Here is a 19528-nt window from a genome sequence, read left to right on the forward strand (position 1 = left end):
GGAAACTTCATAAACTTATTGGACTCTGTTGCCAGGTTGGGCAGGGGGCTAGGGGGCAGCAATGAACCTGGCAATCAGAGTGGGTATAGCCTGAGCCCTGTGGGAGCAGGCCCAAGCTTGTGGTGATGAGAGTGGGTCTTCCCAGGCCCAGGAGGATCAACCAAGGGCTGCAGAGCCCGGGAAGGCCCCTTTGGTAGTACAAGGTAGTTAGAGCTGGTTGCTTTCCTATGATCTCAAGCCAGGGATGGAGGGTGGCTGAGGCCTCCGCCTCCCGGGGGTTGTGCCTGTCCTTGTGGAAGAAACAAAAACGCTGAGTGGCAGGGAGGGCTTCCCAGGGGAGGTGTGCCTTTTACAAGCTGACAGTCCTGTCCTGCTAAGAGACGGGTAGAGAGTTCCTCCGGGGCCTCAAGCAGGCTGGAGTGTCAGGGAGCACTGCCCAGCTCTCCTGGCTGTTCCCGGCTCTCCTGTCAGCTGCTTGCTCCTTTCCAGAGACAAAACAGGAATAATAGACATCATTAAATATACATGGAGCCCCAGGCGGCTGGCTGGCAGGGTGGGCTGGGCCTCCCCTCTCACAACAGAGAGCTGCTCAGATGGGTCTGCCGTGCTCTTGGAGCCAGACACAAGACCCCCATTAGGCGGCATGCAGGCGGGGAGCAGGCCACGGGACCCAGGTAAGAGGATCCTGGCCCTGGGTCCTTGAAGTCTGCCACTGACCCTCGGGTCACAGGGGAGATTTGGGAAGGGGGCAGCCTCAGAATTGGGCCTTGGACCTAACTCCCTGTCTTCCTCTATAAGATCAGCACACTCCCCTCACAGACCCCTTTCATAATGGTAGAATGCCAAGATGGGTAAATGCTTGGCTCACCTCAGCCCCTTTCCCCTTGGTCTGGTCATGAGGACCCAAGGGAAGGATTCTGCCTGGGTGACAGTCATTCCTAGTCCTTGCCCTATGGGTGGGTCCTCTGAAATCAGGGAGAGGTTGAGAAGGCTCTGAGCTCACAGGGTGTCCAGCCCAGTCCAGGCCTTGGATGGATACAGGCCCATTTTATCCCCCAAGCTGTCTGGGAGAGGGTGGGAGATGTAGTCAGAGGCTTGGGGTCCTCAGACAGTTGGTTCCTCCTGGTGGCCAGGCTGTTTCCTGGGCTCTCCCTGTGGATCAGTGCAGTCTCATGTTTTGTGTCCTGGGCCTTCTGGATCTATGATCAACATGATTGTACTATCTAAGCCTGAGTGAGATAGGGGTGCTGTGCACGATGGCCAGGTTGGTGTGACTCAGCCGCTCATAATGCCCTTAGGGCTGCAGAAGCCCCCAATAGGGGAGCACCCCAAGGTCCCCAACCCATGCTACCAGGATGAGCTCAAGGTTTGAGCCCTGTTCCTCTTAGCTGCCCTATTCTCCTCACTTAACGTCCCCTTGCAAACACAGGAGAAGACCTCATTCAGGTCTGTACTCAGGCTGCAGGACTACCCTCTGCCTCAGGTGGCATCCTGTTCTGGCTGTAGCATTCAAAGTGCAAAAGAGCCAAGGGAGCAAATGTCCCTCTGTCTGTCCAACGTCTGTGTGTTCATTCATTCTCCATGGCCCTTCCTCCCCAACTTAGATTCCACAATTTCTCATTTCAGAACCCTCCTTTGGCAAGGAACCCCAAACTCCTCTGTCCTGCTCAAGAACTGGGCACCTGGGCACCCCCTCCCAGCCCCCCAGGTGCCAACTGCCCAGATGCTGCACAGTAGCTCCTCCAAACCCCTCTGTTCCCACTCCTCCACTTGCTGTGGAGTCCTAGCTAGAAAACTCCTGCCTTCCCTGAAACACCCCGCGCTCATCTGTACCCCTTTCTCCCGCCATGAAGGAGGAGGCTGCCTCCCTGGGATCTCGCGCTCCATGGAGGGTTCATTCTCCTTCTCCCTCACCCTCAAGTCTCTCTATATCGTGTCTCGTTATCTTTTTTTCTCTCTCCCTCTCACCTTCTGTCCACTTGATTTGCCAGCTTATCTGTCCAGGTCAGGGCTTCTATGACAGAAAACCACAGGCCAGATGGTTTTAACAACAGAAAGTCATTTCTCACAGTTCTGAGGCTACACGGCTCAGGTAAGGAGCGGGCAGGGCAGGTGTCTCCTGAGGCCTGTCACCTTGGCTTCCAGTGGCTCCTTATCAGTGCATCCTGAGGAGGGTTCTTAGGGGGCTCCCTACCCTAAGGGCACCAGGAGCTGCTGAGTCACACCTGAGGACCTCCCACCAGAGCCCCAAGTGTCTTTCCACTACACCTCTCTGTTGTAATTTAGCTTCCCCAGGCTAACCCCAGTGCCAATCTCTTCACCTCACCCCTGGGCACACTCTAACATACCACCCAAATGGCTCCTGAGGCCAGGCATTGCTGAGCAGAAACCATTTTTAATCCATCTCTTCTTACCCTCAGCAGGCTCAACCCAGCTGACTGTGGCCTCTTCCCTGCCTCCTTGTCCCCCTCGCCCAGGGTCCTCTCCTCACTCTGTCCCTCTCCTTGGCAGCCCTCACCCCTGCCTGCATCTCACCTAATCTGCTGAATGTCTGTCCCTGCAAGTTCCAGTCCTGAGAACAAACCATCTCCTGACTCACTCCTGCATGGTGCTGCCCTTGCTCTGAACCGCTGCCTCCCAGAACAGACTTGTGCTTCCACATAGTTGTCCCCTCTGCTTCAGAGAACAGTTCTGCCCAAGTCAACACCAATCCTGCCTGGCTTGTACCCTTACCCCAACCCCTTCCAGCCCCTCCAGGCCAACCTGTTTTACCAGGTCCCAAATGTGTCTGCCACATTTTGTCACTTCTCTGTCCCAGCCAAGCCACTGGTCCCACGCCTTGCCTGCACTGTGCATCCCCTCCCAACCTTCCCACAGAGACCCTAGAACATTTTTCAAGACCATTTGATGAGAAGCAAAGGGAAGTCCCAGTTGCCAAATGTGTGGCCTCAGGCAACTTGCTAAACCTCTCTCTACCTGCTTCCTCAACTATAAAATGAGAAGAATCATTCCCACCTCAGGAATTTGTAATGAGTGCTGGATGGGCTGTGTGTGGCCTGCACTTCTGAACCCAGGCCCCGCAGGCAGCGACATGGACCCCATAGCTTCTTCTCTGTGGCTCTCTCAGCTGAGTCTCGAACATCTCTCATATCAAGCCCTTCATTGATAAAATAGGAAGAATTCCATTCTCACATATGTGAGAATCTAGTGAGATATTCCAGGAAAGCCTTCAGCACTGAACCTGACACAAAGCAAACACTTCGTAGTGTTAGTAATTTTTTTATTACTTCTAAAATGCAAATGCTTCCATGGCTTCCCACTACTAAAGGTATTAGGGACCAAAGCCTTGTCCCAGCCTCATAGGGCCAGCCCCTGCCTGCCATCCTGACTACTTTACATTCTATACATCCCTCTTCATCTGCTCTTGGGGGAGAGGCTCAGAGACATGGCCTAGGCAACTTTCACTGGCATATCAGAGACAGCACTGGTTGTCTTTGCACCTGTAGGAGACCAGCTGTGTCTCAGGCTTGTCCAGTGGCTCAGTAAGGGCCCTCTGCCTCCAGAACTCCCGGCTGGAGTAGGCTGTGGAGTCAGCCCTACCAAGCCCCTGCCTGCAGCCAGCACCCAGAGATTCTCCCCTCCTATGTGAGGACCCAAGTACCAAGAGCTCAGCAGGCAGGTGGGCCCAGCCAGGAGAGCAGCTCTGGATCCTTCAAGTCTGGGATCCCCCCTCCCTAGTCACATGGCCTTGAACAAATCACTCACTTTACTTGAGTCTGGGTTTCCTAATCTTTTTTTTTTTTTTTAATCCTTTCTTTTTTATTTTATCTTATTGGTACCAGGGATTGAACCTAGGGGTGCTTAACTATCAAACCACATCCCCAGCCCTTTTTATTTATTTATTTTGTCTATGGCCTCCGTAAGTTGCTGAGGCTGGCTTTGAACTTACGATCCTTCTGCCTTAGCCTCCCAAATCACTGGGATTACAGGCCTGTACCACCATGCCAGGCTTGAGTTTCCTCATCTTGACAATGGAGATGATAATAGTTCCTGTCTCAAGGCCTGTTCAGTGAGTCCCATGAGATCACTGTGCTAATATACCTGGCCAGGGCTTTAGGGCCAGGAGGGCTGGGGGGTGGGCAGGGGGCATTGGGGAGTGTCATATTCGGGCTCAGAAAAACCAACTTCTCTGTCCTTGTTCTCCTTCAAGTGAGCAGTGGCCACAGCCCAGAGAGTGGTGGGAAAGCAAGCAGCTTGGAAGGAGGTGACAGAGAATGGCTGTCCCTCTATCCCCTCAAAATCCGTACTGCAGAAAGCTGACTCCCTGCATGCCCTTGCCCAGGAAGCTGCTCAGTCGCTCAGGTTTCCATCCACTGTCCTGTCCCCTCTGGATGGTTACCTGAAGCAGGAGCCATCAGCCTCTGGCACCATCTCTCTCAATGGCTGGTACCCTAATGGGCTCTTGAGAGTCTCCGGGAAGAACAGCAGGAACCAGAGGAGGAAGGTGAAGAGATGGAGACAGTGAGCAGAGGAGGAGAGGCAGACAAGGACAGAGGAAGGTCTCCCTGCTCCTTGCCTGCATCCAGGAAGACCTCTTGTCAACCCTGAAGTCACAGTTGAGCAGGCTAAGGCTCTGAAGCCACTCCCTGGAGGCATGAAGGTGACAAGGGGCAGAATGAGGGCCACGACCTCACTGCTTAGCTGTCTCCCATGCTGCCTTTTAAGCAACCAAAGCATTAGCATTGGGGCCTAACAGCTAAAACCAAGTTCAGTAAATAGGCAGCCTGGAATTGACTAGAGTCTGTCATCAATCATTCTGGATCCTGGATGTCCTGATCCGTGGGCAGAAGGAGGAGTGAGAGAAGGAAGAGAGATGAGGATCGGGAGGAAGAGAAGATGAGGATCGGGAGGAAGAGGTACCAGGGATTGAACCCATGGGCATTTAACCACTTAACCACATCCCCGGTCCTTTTTTTTTTTTTTTTTTTCTATTTTGAGACAGGTCTTGCTATGTTGTTTAGGGCCTCCATAAGTTGCTGAGGCTGGCTTTGAATTTGTGATCCTCCTGCCTTAGGCCTCTGAGTGGGTGGGATTTCAGGCATGTACCACCATACCCAGTTGTGAAGAAACAGTTCTGAGGCTTTGGACTCCAGAACTGCTATCCACAACATCCCAAGTTCTTTCCCATCTTCTTCTTCTAACAATCCACACAACTCCTACCTCCCTTTTTTGGTGCCAGGGTTGGAGTCCAGAGCCTTGCACATGCTAAACATGGGTTTTACTACTAAGCCACACCCCTGCCCAGCTTCTGCCCCTTTTAGGGCAAATTTTCAAAATCAAGCCTAACTGGTCACCACCCAAGATGGTTGGCACATGGCCTTGGGTCAGATGCCCCAACTGTCAGAGAGGGCAGGGGTCCCATGACTACAGCTACTCAGCTAGAGAAGGAACAGAGAAGAATGGATAGAACTCGTTAGGGACATCAGCAAGGAACCACCACAAAGCCCCTTCCACCTCTTGAGCTACCGAGCAGTTCCACTGAATCTTGCTTCTTCCTGATACAGTTTATCATTCCCAATCTACAGATGAGGAAACCATGGCCCAAAGAGGGCAAAGGGCTCTCCTGAGGTCACACAGCCCATCAGTGACAGGGCTGGGAAACAGGCCTAGTCATCTTCTATTTCTACTCCTCTGCCCCACTCCCTTCTCCATGGACTGTTGAGACACTCCACCTTTCCCTTCTCTGTGAGGCAGCAGCCCAGCTCTCCCCAATGCATTATTCAACTGCTGAGAGCCAGCTAGCTCCCATTACGTTGACCGCTGCCCTGGGGAAGCTGCCTTGCCCACTCCCCTCCTTTCTTGCATAAGACCTGAAAGATCCAAGGTTCCCTTCCAGGGTGGCTTGGTGGGCTTTGACCACCCCCATCATGGGCTAAGGAGATCTGGTTTCACTCTGGCTCAATGCAGGTGGGCTGGGTGGTCCAAGGCAGGTAGCATCCTCTCTTAGGGCTCAGAGACCAAAGCACTCTGCTTTGGGGGTTTAGTCAGCTGAGTCACAGGGAGGCCTGACCTGGGTCAGCACGGTTGTTGCCATGACAATGCCAAAGCCAGGATGACCCCCCTCCCCCCAGCACAGGCCTCCCCAGGTTTCCCCTGTCCAGTAAACTACACCCACGCACTTTCCACTGCCACTGGAGGGTGAAACCCAAGGCGTCTCTAGAGGAGATGAATTATGGATCCACCCTCCCCGAATGCTGGCCCATCCCTCCCCAAACCATCCGCCAGTCCCGGCTGCCCAGAGACAGAGGAGGCCGGGTGTCCAGCTGCCAGCAGGAAACCTAGCAGATCCTTGTGTCTCCAAACCCCTGAACCTGTGATACCCAGCCCCAGGCGTGGTAGGAGCAGGAAGCGACCATGGCAAAGGAGGAAGATGAGGAGAAGAAAGCCAAGAAAGGAAAGAAGGGTAAGAAGGCCCCGGAGCCGGAGAAGCCCAAACGGAGCCTTAAGGGGACCTCCCGTCTATTCATGGGCTTCCGAGATCGAACGCCCAAGATCTCCAAGAAGGGCCAGTTCCGGAGCGCATCAGCTTTCTTCTGGGGCCTCCACACTGGCCCCCAGAAGACCAAACGCAAGAAGAAGGCCCGCACGGTGCTCAAGTCCACGTCCAAGCTCATGACGCAGATGCGCATGGGCAAAAAGAAGCGGGCGATGAAGGGGAAGAAGCCCTCTTTCATGGTGATCCGCTTCCCCGGACGTCGTGGGTACGGCCGTCTCCGGCCCCGGGCCCGGTCACTCAGCAAGGCATCCACGGCCATCAACTGGCTCACCAAGAAGTTCCTCCTCAAGAAGGCTGAGGAGTCGGGCAGTGAGCAAGCCACGCTGGACGCCTGGCTGCAGCGCTCGGGCTCCCGCGTGGGCTCCCGCAAGCTGCCCTTCCCATCGGGCGCAGAGATCCTGCGGCCCGGGGGCCGGCTCCGCAGATTCCCCCGCAGCCACAGCATCTACTCATCTGGGGAGCCCGTGGGCTTCCTGCCCTTCGAGGACGAGGCTCCGTTCCGGGGCTCGGGCTCCCGCAAGTCGCTGTATGGGCTCGAGGGCTTCCAGGACCTGGGCGAGTATTATGACTACCACCGCGAGGGCGACGACTACTATGACCAGCAATCGCTGTACCAATATGAGGAACAGGAGCCCTACCTGGACGGCTACAGGCCCTACAGCCCAACCTGGCAGCCCTATGGCGAGCATTTCTATGGGTACCCGCCTGAGGACCCCTATGACTACTACCACCCTGACTACTATGGTGGCTCCTTCTACCCAGGGTACAGCTATGGCTATGACGACTATGAACCCCCCTACGCACCCCCATCTGGGTATTCATCTCCTTATAGCTACCATGATGGGTTTGAGGGTGAGGCCTACCCATATAGCCACTACCTAGATCCCTATGCACCTTATGACATGCCATACCCACCCTATGACCTTCCATACGATACCCCATATCCTGCACCCTACTTTGATCCGTATGGGGTCCCCTACACCATCCCCTATGCTGAAGACATCTATGGAGGTGGAGATGAAGCCATCTATGCCCCCGAAGTGCCCTATCTTTATCCAGAGGAGCCGTCCTTTGCCTACCCCTGGGTACCGCCACCTATACTGTCACCCCACAATCCATATGCCCACCCCATGGATGACATCGTGGAGCTGGAGGAGCCAGAGGAAGCAGGCAGGGAGCGGCAGAGCACCTCCTTCCGCCTACCCAGTGCAGCCTTCTTTGAGCAGCAAGGAATGGACAAGCCGGCCAGGTCCAAGCTGTCCTTCATCCGCAAGTTCCGCCTCTTCCCACGGCCGCAGGTGAAGCTGTTTGGAAAGGAGAAGCTGGAGGTGCCCCTGCCCCCATCCCTGGACATTCCACTGGGAGATGCAGATGAAGAGGAGGAGGAGGAGGAGATACCCCCAGTGCCCACCGTGCCCTATGCCCACCCTTACTGGGGCTTCCTTACACCTCGTCAGCGCAACCTCCAACGGGCCCTGTCGGCCTTTGGTGCCCACCGCGGCCTGAGCATCAGCCCTGATTTGGGTCGCCCGCCACCCCGCCCCGCCACCTCACTGGCACGTTTTCTCAAAAAGACGCTATCAGAGAAGAAGCCCATTCCGCAGCTCAGGGGTAGCCAGAAGGCACGAGGGGCCAGCCCTGCAGTCCGGGAGGCGGCCTACAAACGCTTTGGCTACAAGCTGGCCGGCATGGACCCTGACCGGCCCAACACGCCCATCGTGCTGAGGAGGACCCAGCCACGGGCCCAAAACAACAACAATTCCCACCGCCCACCCTCGCCGGCACCCACGCCCCGGATACTTTCCCACTGGAGCAAGCTCGTCTCCCCTCCAACTTCCCGGAGGCCCCCCAGCCCTGGCCCACCACCTGCCCCACCCTTCTCCCCAACACTCTCAGGCCTGCCCCGGCCAGCCTCCCCCTATGGCTCCCTCCGGCAACACCCACCACCCTGGGCCGCCCCAGCTCACGTGCCCCTAGCACCCCAGGCAAACTGGTGGGCCTTTGTGGAGCCCCCTCCTGTAAGCCGAGAGGTGCCCCCTGACCTGCTAGCCTTCCCTGTGCCCCGACCCTCATTCAGGGGTTCCCGCCACAGAGGGTCAGCCTTTGGCTTTCCTGGGACCTCCCCAGTGGCACCGAGAAGGTGGGCCTGGAGTCCCCTGCCTTCACCTCAGCCCTCCCTGAGGAACCTGCCAGGTCCAGGCTACCGCTCACCCTTGGGGCCCTTGTCCCCTCAGCTGTCTCTCCGTAGGGGCCCCTTCCAGCCGCCCTTCCCACCTCCACCTCACCGGCCTGGATCTCTGCGAGAGCCCCCAAAGCCACGACAACGACAAGCCTCCGGGCGCCTGGGCCCACCCCATTCACCAGTGCTGGGTTCACCCCGACTACCCCCACTGCCCCCTCTGCTGGGCCATGGCCCCCGGCACCGGTCCCTCAACCTGCCTTCACGCCTCTCTCACTCATGGCGGCGCCTCAGCGAGCCGCCCACCCGGGCTGTAAAGCCACAGGTGCACCGGCCGTTCCACCTGCCACCAAGGGCCAGGTCTTGGAGAGCTGCTGCAGGGTCCCAGGAGCACCAGGAGAGTCAGCATGAACCTGAGGACTCCGAGACGCCCTGGATAGTGCCCCCGCTGGACCCCAGCTGGGACATAGATATGCCTCCCACCCAGCGCCCACCTTCGCCCTGGCCAGGAAGTGTGGGCAGCCTTCGCGGCTTTTCCAGGCCACCTCCTGTGCCTGAAAATCCCTTCCTGCAGTATGTGGGCCTGGTATCATCCACTGCTGCCCAGCCTGAAGGCCCAGCCTCTAACGCAACCAGCATCTTCCTGGGCAGACACCATGACCCAGGACCTGGACATCTCACCAAATCCGCTGGCCCTTGCCCTGAGAATCCTGAAGAAGCGGCCACCCCAGGAGAACCCCAGCCATCAGCAGAGTCCAAGACCCTAACCCTAACACCTCCAAAGGATGCCCCCGCAGAGCACAAGGCATTACGGCTCAGCCTCTCATATCCACTGGCTATGTGTGACCAGACAAGGGCTACAGGGTCACTATGGCACCGCTCGAGGACACTGCCCAGACCCCTGGCTCCCTTGGCCCCTACTGGGGCCCCAGAACCCCTGCCCAAGGAGGGTGAGCGACCCCAGCCTCGATCTGGGCGTTTTGCCGTCGTCTTACCTCAGGTGCGGAAACTGAGCTCCTTCCAGCAAGGTAGGCCTGCTGCCCTGCAGCCACCTGAACAACTGGCCCAGGACCCCCAGCATGGCCCAGAGCTCCGAGCCTGTGGTCTGCGCTGGTCCTGCCTCTGGCTGCCAGCAGATGCCCGCCGGCCCTGGCCACGAGTACAGGCCCAACCCCAGTGTCACCGCCTGGGCCTTGGAGCTGCTTGCCTGTCTCTCAGGGGCCCCTGGAAAGAAAATGGCCCTCGAAACTATCAGAACAAGGTATGGAGTACAAGTCAAAGGGAGGGCATGGTAGTTCTGGCCTGGGAAGTGGGATAGGAAGTGACCTAGGGAGGCAGCCAGAGTCCAGTACGTCCTTGGCAAGCTGCTGCTTGCTTGGGCCTCTCGGTCATCTCCATCTGCAGTTGGGGAGAGGAGCCTGGGCCTCCCAAAGCCTCTGCAGAATGAAACAAGGGGAGGCCCAGCACAGGCACGCACAGCGTAGAGATGCAGGACACTGTTCCTCGGTGGATTTTGGGACGGGAGCTTTTCTGTCAATTTCTGCCTGGGACCTGGGTGTCCCTGTCTTGGCTCAATGTGAATGGCACATCTGGCTCCCAGCCATTCCTCAGAGGTTTGGGCCAAGCTGGGTGCAAAACTGCAGAACCCTGTTCCACCCCCATGGCCACGCACATGTCTTCCCACCTCCCACTGACCCTCCTGTCCCCCAGATTGGAGTCATCTTTCTCCTTGGGGCTCCTGTTGTCCTTTGATGGTCCCCTGGGCTGCAGGATTCTGGACTAAGAGAATGTGGGGACTCAGGACACAAACTTCTAGCCTTCTTATTACAGAGGCCACACGGTGGATAGGGAGATGAGCCAGGAGACTGTCTGGGCCCGGGGTGGGGTGCCAAGCAGGCAGCCTCTCTGAAGAGTACCCGGCCTGAGTTTGGCTACCACACTCATGGCAGAACACGAGCCTGAAGCTGGGTGGCCCTCAGGGGGGCGGGTGGTCACTGGAGCCTCCCCCGGGACAGTATAGGCGGGGCAAGCAGGGACAGCAGGTGCTTCTCGGCCTCTGCAGACGGTGCCTAGTGGAGCGGGCAGCCAGCTGGGTCAGGCAATGGCAACGGGGGCAGCCTGGCTGCTGGGGGGGCCCTGGCCCCGGCGACGGGTTCCCCGTACCGTGTGGGCTGCAGCGTTGCAGGAGCGAGGCACAGGGCGCCTGGGGGTGAGGGGCAAGGATGCCTGGGCCCTCCTCACCCTGGAATACGTGAGTGACTGAATTATTCAGGGTCTGTGACTGCTGGCGAGCACATGGGCAGATGGGTGGGCTGGAGGCCAGGGCTGAAAGGGTGATACTGTGCCCTACTTAGCAGCCCAGCAGTGGTCACGCAGCACACAGAGCCCGTCCCGGTGTCCTCTTTCCTCACCTGCCCAGGGACGGGTACAACTGGGATCAGAATTGCAGAGTATGCGCACGTGTTCGCTCACAGTTCTGCAGAGCCTTGCAGTCCTGTGACATGTGTGGGCATCTGTGCGGCCAATGGAGGAAAGCAAGTGTATGTGGAGGTCTGAGCAGATGTGGTATCCATGGGGGCTGGGTTATTTGCTTACTCTCGGCATGTGTGCACCTACACATAAACAGAGATCCTGCAGCCCAAATGTGGTACTGGGACTTTCATTCTCAAGACCCCAAGGTTGGTGGGAGGCTGGCTGGGTGGCAGGAGGATCGAGAATTCAAAGCCAGACTTGGCAACTTAGCAAGGCCCTAAGCAACTCAGTGAGACATTGGGAATGTGGCTCAGTGGTTAAGTGCCCCTGGATTCGATCCCCAGTGCCAAAAATAAAAAATGAAAAAAAAAAAAAAACCCCAAAACCCAAGGTTGGGGGGCTGGGGCTGGGGCTTAGTGGTAGTGCCCTTGCCTGGCATGTGTGAGGCACTGGGTTCAATTCTCAGCACCGCATAGAAATAAATAAAATAAAAGCCTATCAACAACTAAAAAAATATTTAATTTTCGGCGGACACAACATCTTTGTTTGTATGTGGTGCTGAGGATCGAACCCAGGCCGCACGCATGGCAGGCGAGCGCGCTACCGCTTGAGCCACATCCCCAGCCCCCTAAAAAAATATTTAATAAAAAAAAAATAAAATAAAAGACCCAAGGTTGGGAACTGTCCCAGTGATCCACCTACATGTTCATGACAAGTGGATGTTGAGAACCGGTCCCTGCATGTATGGTGGGTGCCCCCAGCTGAACTCCTCCGCATCCCACAAGACCACAGGTGCTCAAGGGAGACATGACAGATGCAAAGACCACTGTGTTTGAATTACACAGGATGGGTGCCAGGGCATGATCCTGAGACAGTCCCCATCTTGGCTGTCCCAGAGGCTCCCTGCCTCAGGACACTGCATCAGGATACATGACCATGAAGTTGTCACACAAGTCAACACACAGGGTCTTCCAGCAAGAAGGGTGCTGGCACTGAGAGGGCTGAGTTTGGGAGGGGAATAGGAGAGTGTGGGTGTGTTTGTGTGCATGGACGTGTATGTGCTCACTCCGTGGGGCAGGACACTTGGAGCTCACAGGAGCACTAGTGGGAGAAATACGTGGGCACTGAGGTCAAGCACATATCCCTGTGTTGCACACAGGTTCCCTGAGCCACTGCATTTGGTGGCAAGGAGGCTTTCAGGAGCCCCTGGCCTGGCCCTGAGATTACGTCTCTGACAGTGCGAGCAGGTGCAAGGTCTGTCCAAGCCAGGGCACCCAGGGGACGCCCTATAACCTGCCGACCCCATCCCCTCTCTTTATCACAGATGCACTCCATCCGAAACCTGCCTTCCATGCGGTCCAACGAGCAGCGCAGGGAGGATGGAGTGGAGGACATGACCCAGCTAGAGTGAGTGGGCAGGGCCAGCTAGGGGTCACTGTGGGATCCCCACACTCTCAACCAGAGTGCCTGATATCCATCTCCCAGAACATTTTCAGAGCCTCTGTTTCCCCATCTGCAATGAAGTGTCCGCAAAGGCCAATGGGTGCACGTCGGAGCTCTGTGAAGTCAGACAGGCCTCAGTTCAAATCCCAGCCCCATCACTTACCAGCTGGGGGCGGCCCTTGGGCAAGTCACTCAGTTTCTCATCCACAGGAGCGGGGTGGGATGGCAGTCGTGAGAGCGGTGGTATGTTGGGGGTGCCTGATGCATGGATTAAATCATAATGTTATTATTTAATCACAGGAATTCAGTCCTCCTGGCTGCTGCCTTAGAGTGTCTCTCAAACCCCCGTGATGCAGACGATTAGCAATACCCATTGAATTGAGGCACAGCAAAGTGAAGTGACTTTCCCTGGGTCTCAAAGCTGGTTAATGTCAGAGACAGGACTTGAACTCAGGCCTGCCTGACCAGGACTGAGTGGGGAGGGGGCCCTTGCTAGTTCGGGTCCCAGGAACATTGACAGCTTTCCTCCATGTCTCCTTCTAGAGACCTCCAGGAAACCACGGTGCTGTCCAATCTCAAGACCAGATTTGAACGGAACCTCATCTACGTAAGTCCTGGGGCTGAGGCTGCCCCAGGTCCCCAGTTGGGAAGGCAGATGTCTTCTGGGGACCAGGTGGGAAGGACAGGTGTCTCCTGTTGGACTTGTGACCTCTGGTTTCAGCTAGAAGAGAATGCTAGAAGCCGGAATTCTAAAATCGAAAGTCCTAAAATGGTATTAAAAGAGTGAACCCCGGGAGCAGAGGCCTGGAGATAGGGAATCCAGAAACTGGTGACCCCTACCCCAGTGGATCCAGGGACCCGATGGATCAAGCCTCCAAAGTTCTAGAATCTCTAAACCTGGATCCCAGAAGTTGACCAGAGAACTTAAACCACAGTGCAGAAAGGCAGGGACACCCAGAGGGCTTTGGCCACCTCAGATCCGTCCCCATTCCCCAGTATGAAGCAGAACCTCCTGAAGCCTGGTGGGACCGTGAAGTGGGCGGTGGTCAGCACGGCCACCCTAGTGGGATGGTGGCTACAGGGCTTGGCTTGTTCCATGCTCCTCAGCCTAAGCCTGTGTGGTGTGCTTGAGCTTCCAGTATTAAAACAGACCTTTAGAGGGTTCTAGATGGCAATACTAAAGCCAGGCAACCAGACATCTGCTCAACTGGAAAGGGGTCCCAGGCTCCCAGAGCGGGGGAGGGACGGCCATAGAGGGCCACAAAGAGCCATGCCCTGAGGCCAACATCTGTCAGCAGACGTACATCGGCAGCATCCTGGTTTCAGTGAACCCATACCGAATGTTCGGGATCTACGGTCCAGACCAGGTGCAGCAGTACCACGGGCGGGCCCTGGGAGAGAATCCTCCGTGAGTGTCTGCAGGACCTGGGGAGAGGGGCTGTCCTGGGGTTGCAAGTCACTGGCCTCCCCTCAGCCCTGGGTGGTGGCTCACAGGATTGGAAGGCCACCTGCTCAGCTCACAGTTTCTCCCCAGGCCTGACCACCGTCCTCTTTGGAAGCCACTGAGGCTCAGGATGGGGGTGGGTGCATTTCCCCCAGTGGGTGAAGGATGGACAGAATTGACGGCTTGCCTGGACAGAGATGCCCCCACGCACCCAACCCCTGGGAAATTTGGGAATGTGGGAGGCATGGGCTGGCCCCAGGGACACCTAGTGGTCTGTCTCCCCAGGCACCTCTTTGCGATTGCAAATCTCGCCTTCGCCAAAATGCTTGATGCCAAACAGAACCAGTGCATAATCATCAGGTGAGCTGGGCTGTAATCACACAGGGGACCGATGGGGGGACTCCGAGCAACAGGTCTGCATCCAGCCCGACCTGCTGTAGGACCTGGGAAGATCAGTAGGCACCTCTGAGCTGGCTTCTGTCCATATCCCCTTCTTCACGGTGGGATGGGGAAGGACCCAGAGGAGACAGCAAACTGTTGCAACTGCTCTGCTCCTTTGCCCGGTCAGTGGAGAGAGCGGCTCTGGCAAAACTGAGGCGACCAAGCTGATTCTGCGCTACCTGGCCGCCATGAACCAGAAACGGGATGTCATGCAGCAGGTGAGACTGTCTGTCCATCTCTTGGTGGTCTGTCTTCCTGGCCTCCTCAGCTGAGCACTCCTTGCTGAGCATGCCCGAGTGCTCCCCAAGAGGCAAGGCTCCTCACCCTACTTGGGCCATTGGGGAGGCTGAGTTCCAGAGGCATTGGGGCCATTTCGAGGGCTGCTCTTAAGGGGAGGCTTGGGGAAGGGAAAGTTTCCTCCCACCCCACACTTCTGTGTTTCCATGGCAACTGGAGGTTGGGGCAGCCTGGGTCAGAGTAGAGGCTGCACGGTGGCCTGGCCTCACCTTCCTTTGAGGTTCCATGGCCACCATTTTCTCCCATCCAGAGGCTGTTCAGACCCCAATGGTGAAGAAACAGGACAGGTTCAAGTGTAGCGATGGGCATGGGGTCAGGGAGGCAGTAGATACCAGGGAGTGGGTGTCAGACTCTGGGCATGGGCCTGTGTCATGTTAGAGTCTTTTTTTTTTTTTAATATTTATTTTTTAGTTTTAGGTGGACACAATATTTTTATTCTACATTTATGTGGTGCTGAGGATCAAACCCAGTGCCTCATGCATGCTAGGCGAGTGCTCTACCACTGAGCCAAAACTCCAACCCCATGTTAGAGTCTTACTTACCAGGAAAATGCTGTGCTCTGAACCTGAGAATCTAAGAAGCTCATCCATTCCCTCCATAAAGGTTTATAGAGGACCTACTGTGTGCTGGGTGCTGGGGAGGAGGCAGAAGCAACTCAGACAAATGTTCACATGCTCATGTGAATTCCATTCTAGTAGAGGGAAAGAAAAAAATAGAACATATATATATATACATATATGTATGTATATATGTAAATTATGTACATGTGTAAAGGCAGCGTGTTGGGGAGAAAAACGGTAAGGAAGAGGGTGAGGAGTGCTAGGGATTGTCATTGTGAGCATGGTGGTCACAGAGTAGCCCTGAACGTGTCTGGGGGAAGAGTGAAGAGGTCACAGGAGGAGCATGTACAAGAGCCCAGAGGTCCGTGCTCAAGGGACAGCAAATCACCATCATGGAGTACAGGTGAGGGAGGAAAGGGGCTTGAGCCCAGCAGGTGGCAATGGGGTGGTGTGGAAGGCTGGGTCCAGGTGCAGGTAAAAGCCAGTCAGCCACGCGGAGAAGGACCTGAGAGAGGGAGATAGTGTAAGAGTGGCCCCAGGTGTCTGGCCTGGGCCCAGGCAGCACCAAGGTAGTCGGTCTGCACTGGAGCAGGTTTGCCAAGAACAAGGGCTCACTGGGGCATCCTCAGATAGAAGGTGGGAATTTGGGGCTCCGGAGAAGATGTCTGGCCCAGCAGCTCAGACTCCAGCACCACAGTCTCTCAGACTTCCCCCGACTCTGGAGCCCACCCAGGTTTGCAGGTGACCACAGTGTCCCAGCCCATGGCAGCATGATCTCAGCAGGGTGATCTTGGGGCAGCGGATTGGAGCTCCTCAGTCCTCTGTGGGGAGTGAGTGGACCCAAGCTGTGCAGTCCAGCCTGGCTCCACCCATTCAGATGCATGCCTTGGCCTCCCACCCGGCCCTGGGCCTCCTGGTGGACAATCGGATCATCTCTTTGTTTCAGGCAGGGTTTTCAAAGCCTCTTTGGGTCAGACTTCTAGGAGAGCAGGCTAGGTGGGCCAGGCACCGTGCCAGGTGTGTGATCATGCCACAGCCTCTCGCAGCCCTGGGAAATAGGTACAACTGTGTCCATTTGCACAAGAGAAAACAGAGACCTGGGAGGGGAATGGACTTACCAGTGTCCCAAAGCAAGGTGGTAAAGGAGCTGGGATTTGCTGTCCTTGGCAGAGAACTACAGGGAAAATAAATGGGGGGATGGGACCTGACTGGGTCTGGGAGTTTCTATACTGGGCACCCACAACATGCCTGCCTGCTGTGTGACTACAGGGCTCTTTTCCCAGCCGTGGCTCTGCCCTGCTCACGTCACCCAGATCTAGGTCAGTTTTATGCATGGCTATATTCTGAGTCTTCAGCAATGTCCTTATTTTGGCTCCACCCCAAATGATGATGGGCATCATCCCCAATCTCTCTCCCATTGGTCAGCAAGAGGATGCCATAATACTACATTCACACCTCCAAAGATTTCAGAAGTCTCGGGGCTCCTTCTCATCGGAACGGTTTTGGTCATGTGTCCTCACTGGACCCAATCATGTAGCCTGGGCAGTGCTGTGCCCAGATCGGCCAGGGTTTGGACCACACAGTCTTCATCCCTCCAATATTCACTCCCTCTAGCTGAGCCCGCTCCCTAGGCTGGGCTGGGCACACAGAGAATTGGAGAATCTTCTGATATTTCCAAGGGACTCCTAGACTTAGAGATAATGTAAAGCAATGCTCAGCTGGACTTTGACTCACTGAGGGCGTCCCTGACCCTCTCTGGAACTCAGACTGCTCTTCCATACAACGGGCACAGCAGGTCCTGGACTAAACAGTGCTGGGGATCTGGCAAACCCCCACCACCAAGACTACAGGTGTTATTTTCTGTGGTGATTCAGCTTTCTCTGCTTCTTCTCTAAGAATTCTTCCTAAGGAAGCAACTTAGCCAAAGAAAATGCTATATGAATGCCCTGAATATGGGTTTGTCATAGTGCTGTTGGGGAATCTCAGGGACTCTGGAGTTCCTAGACACATCATATAATATTCAGTTCCCTAATCTGCAAAATAGCAGTGATATTAGTACCGTTTTTTTTTTTTTTCCGGGAGTGGGGGGAAGGTGGTACTGGTGATTGAACGCAGGGGTGTTTAACCACTGAGCAACATCCCCAGCCCTTTCTATTTTTTTTATCTTGAGACAGGATCTTGTGTCTCACTAAGTTTCTTGGGGCCTCCCTAAGTTGCTAAGGCTGTCTTTGAATTCGCGATCCTCCTGCCTCAGCCTCCAGAGCTGCTGGGGTTATAGGCATGTGCCACCACCTCCAGCTCAGCAGATTTTTTTTGAAGTCCCGGTATCTGCAAAGGACATGCATCAGTCTTACGCAAACACTGGGACTCCTCCTGGGCTGTGGATATAGCTCAGTGGTAGAGTGCTTGCCTTGCATGCACAAGGCCCTGGGTTCAATCCCCAACACCACCAAGAAAAATAAACAAACAAACACAGGGACTCAAGTGCACAAATAAGCCAAGTGAGGTGGTGCATGCCTGTAATCCCAGCAGCTCAGGAGTCTGAGGCAGGAGGATCGCGAGTTCAAAGCCAGCCTCAGCAACAGCGAGGCATTAAGCAACTCAGTGAGACCCTGTCTCTAAATAGAATACAAAAAAGGGCTGGGGATGTGGCTCAGTGGTTGAATGTCCCTGAGTTCAACCCCTGTATCCCTCCCCCTGCAAAAAAAAAAAATAGTACACAAGTAGATTCCTGTCTGGAGATAGATGATACCCAGGAAAACAGGCAAAATGACATGAGGGCTGGGGGCAGAGGTGGCCAGTTCTGTTAGTGACCAGCTTCTGTTTTTGTCCCTTGTTCCCTCCGTCACCGGCACTCCTGAAGATCAAGGTACTTGGAGTGTGTGTGTGTGTGTGTGTGTGTGTACGCTCCTCATGGACAATAGGCAGAACGGGCAGGAAGAAGCATTCAAAGGCCTATCCTGAGCTGGGCTGGGGGACTGGTCAGGGGCTGCGGTGCGAGGGCCCCGGGAATGGAGGAGGGTAGCCCAGGGCTTGCCTGTGGGAGTCGACTGCGTGGAGCTGGTGGCACTGGGGAGACCCTGGGATCCTGTAGGAACTCCACCTCTGGTCGCGCCTTACAGAGCAGGGTGCCTGGGGAGGCCGGTGCCTGGTTGTCCCCAGTCATGCCCCTCACCCAGACCCCCAAGACAGTGGCCCACCCCCCTGCTCCCACCTCTTCTCCCTGGGCTCAGATCCTGGAGGCAACACCCCTCCTGGAGTCCTTCGGCAATGCCAAAACCGTCAGGAACGATAACTCGAGCCGCTTCGGGAAGTTCGTGGAGATCTTTCTAGAAGGGTGAGTGGGACCATTGTGGGGCTAGCAGTACCCTCCGTGTCCCACACCAGCCCCCCCCACCCCCGACATACCCACCACTGTTCCCCTCCCTCCTTGCTCCTTCCCTGGGAGCTGACTGTACTCCCCACCCCAGGGGCGTGATCTCTGGTGCCATAACCTCTCAGTACCTGCTCGAGAAATCCAGGATTGTGTTTCAGGTGAGCCAGCCCTTCCCACACCTGTGGGTCCTCGGAAGTGCTGAGTAGATACCGGGTTAATGAACACAGATGGCATATGGGTTGTACGGGTGTACTGTGAGACAGTGACCATTTCACCTTTGTGACCCAGCCCTCTAGTCATGGGCTCCTCGCTGTCCCAGAGCACAAAGCATTCTCTTGCCTCAGGGCCTTTGCACCTACTGTTTCCCTCCCAAGAGTACCCAAACCCAAAATGCCTGCTAGGCCAAACCCCTCACCAACTCCAAGTCTTCCTGCAGTTCTCCCTTCTCAGTGAAGTTACCCATTTAAAACCACAGCCCTGGGCTGAGAATGTAGTTCAGGGGTAGAGAGCTTGCCTAGCATTCATGGGGACCTGGCCCACCCTCTGGTACTGCAAAAATAAAAAGGAATAAAACTTCAGTCCCTCTCCACCTCATCAAAACTGTCACTCCCTGTAATGCTTTATGTGCTTTTCACCATCGGACATGTTTTATATATATTTTTAAATTCTTATTAATTTTTTAGTTGTAGGTGGACACGATACCTTTATTTTATTTATTTATATGTGGTGCTGAGGATCGAACCCAGGGCCTCACACACGC

At 55.6% G+C, this 19528-nt stretch overlaps 1 protein-coding gene across 1 annotated transcript in view; it reads left to right on the forward strand.

Annotated features, from left to right (window-relative positions):
* The first annotated feature begins 6414 nt into the window (after positions 1 to 6414).
* The window catches only part of Myo15a (myosin XVA), a 56730-nt gene continuing 43616 nt past the window's right edge, over positions 6415 to 19528 (forward strand). The window contains exons 1-9 of the mRNA XM_015503488.2: positions 6415 to 9996; positions 12532 to 12614; positions 13194 to 13257; positions 13949 to 14058; positions 14380 to 14454; positions 14663 to 14753; positions 18256 to 18261; positions 18626 to 18729; positions 18863 to 18926. Of these exons, the coding sequence (XP_015358974.1) occupies positions 6415 to 9996; positions 12532 to 12614; positions 13194 to 13257; positions 13949 to 14058; positions 14380 to 14454; positions 14663 to 14753; positions 18256 to 18261; positions 18626 to 18729; positions 18863 to 18926 (4179 nt within the window). The remainder of the gene's footprint in view (positions 9997 to 12531; positions 12615 to 13193; positions 13258 to 13948; positions 14059 to 14379; positions 14455 to 14662; positions 14754 to 18255; positions 18262 to 18625; positions 18730 to 18862; positions 18927 to 19528) is intronic.

This window comes from Marmota marmota, unplaced genomic scaffold, assembly GCF_001458135.2.
Source record: "Marmota marmota marmota unplaced genomic scaffold, marMar, whole genome shotgun sequence".
In the NCBI taxonomy this organism is placed as follows: Eukaryota; Metazoa; Chordata; class Mammalia; order Rodentia; family Sciuridae; genus Marmota; species Marmota marmota.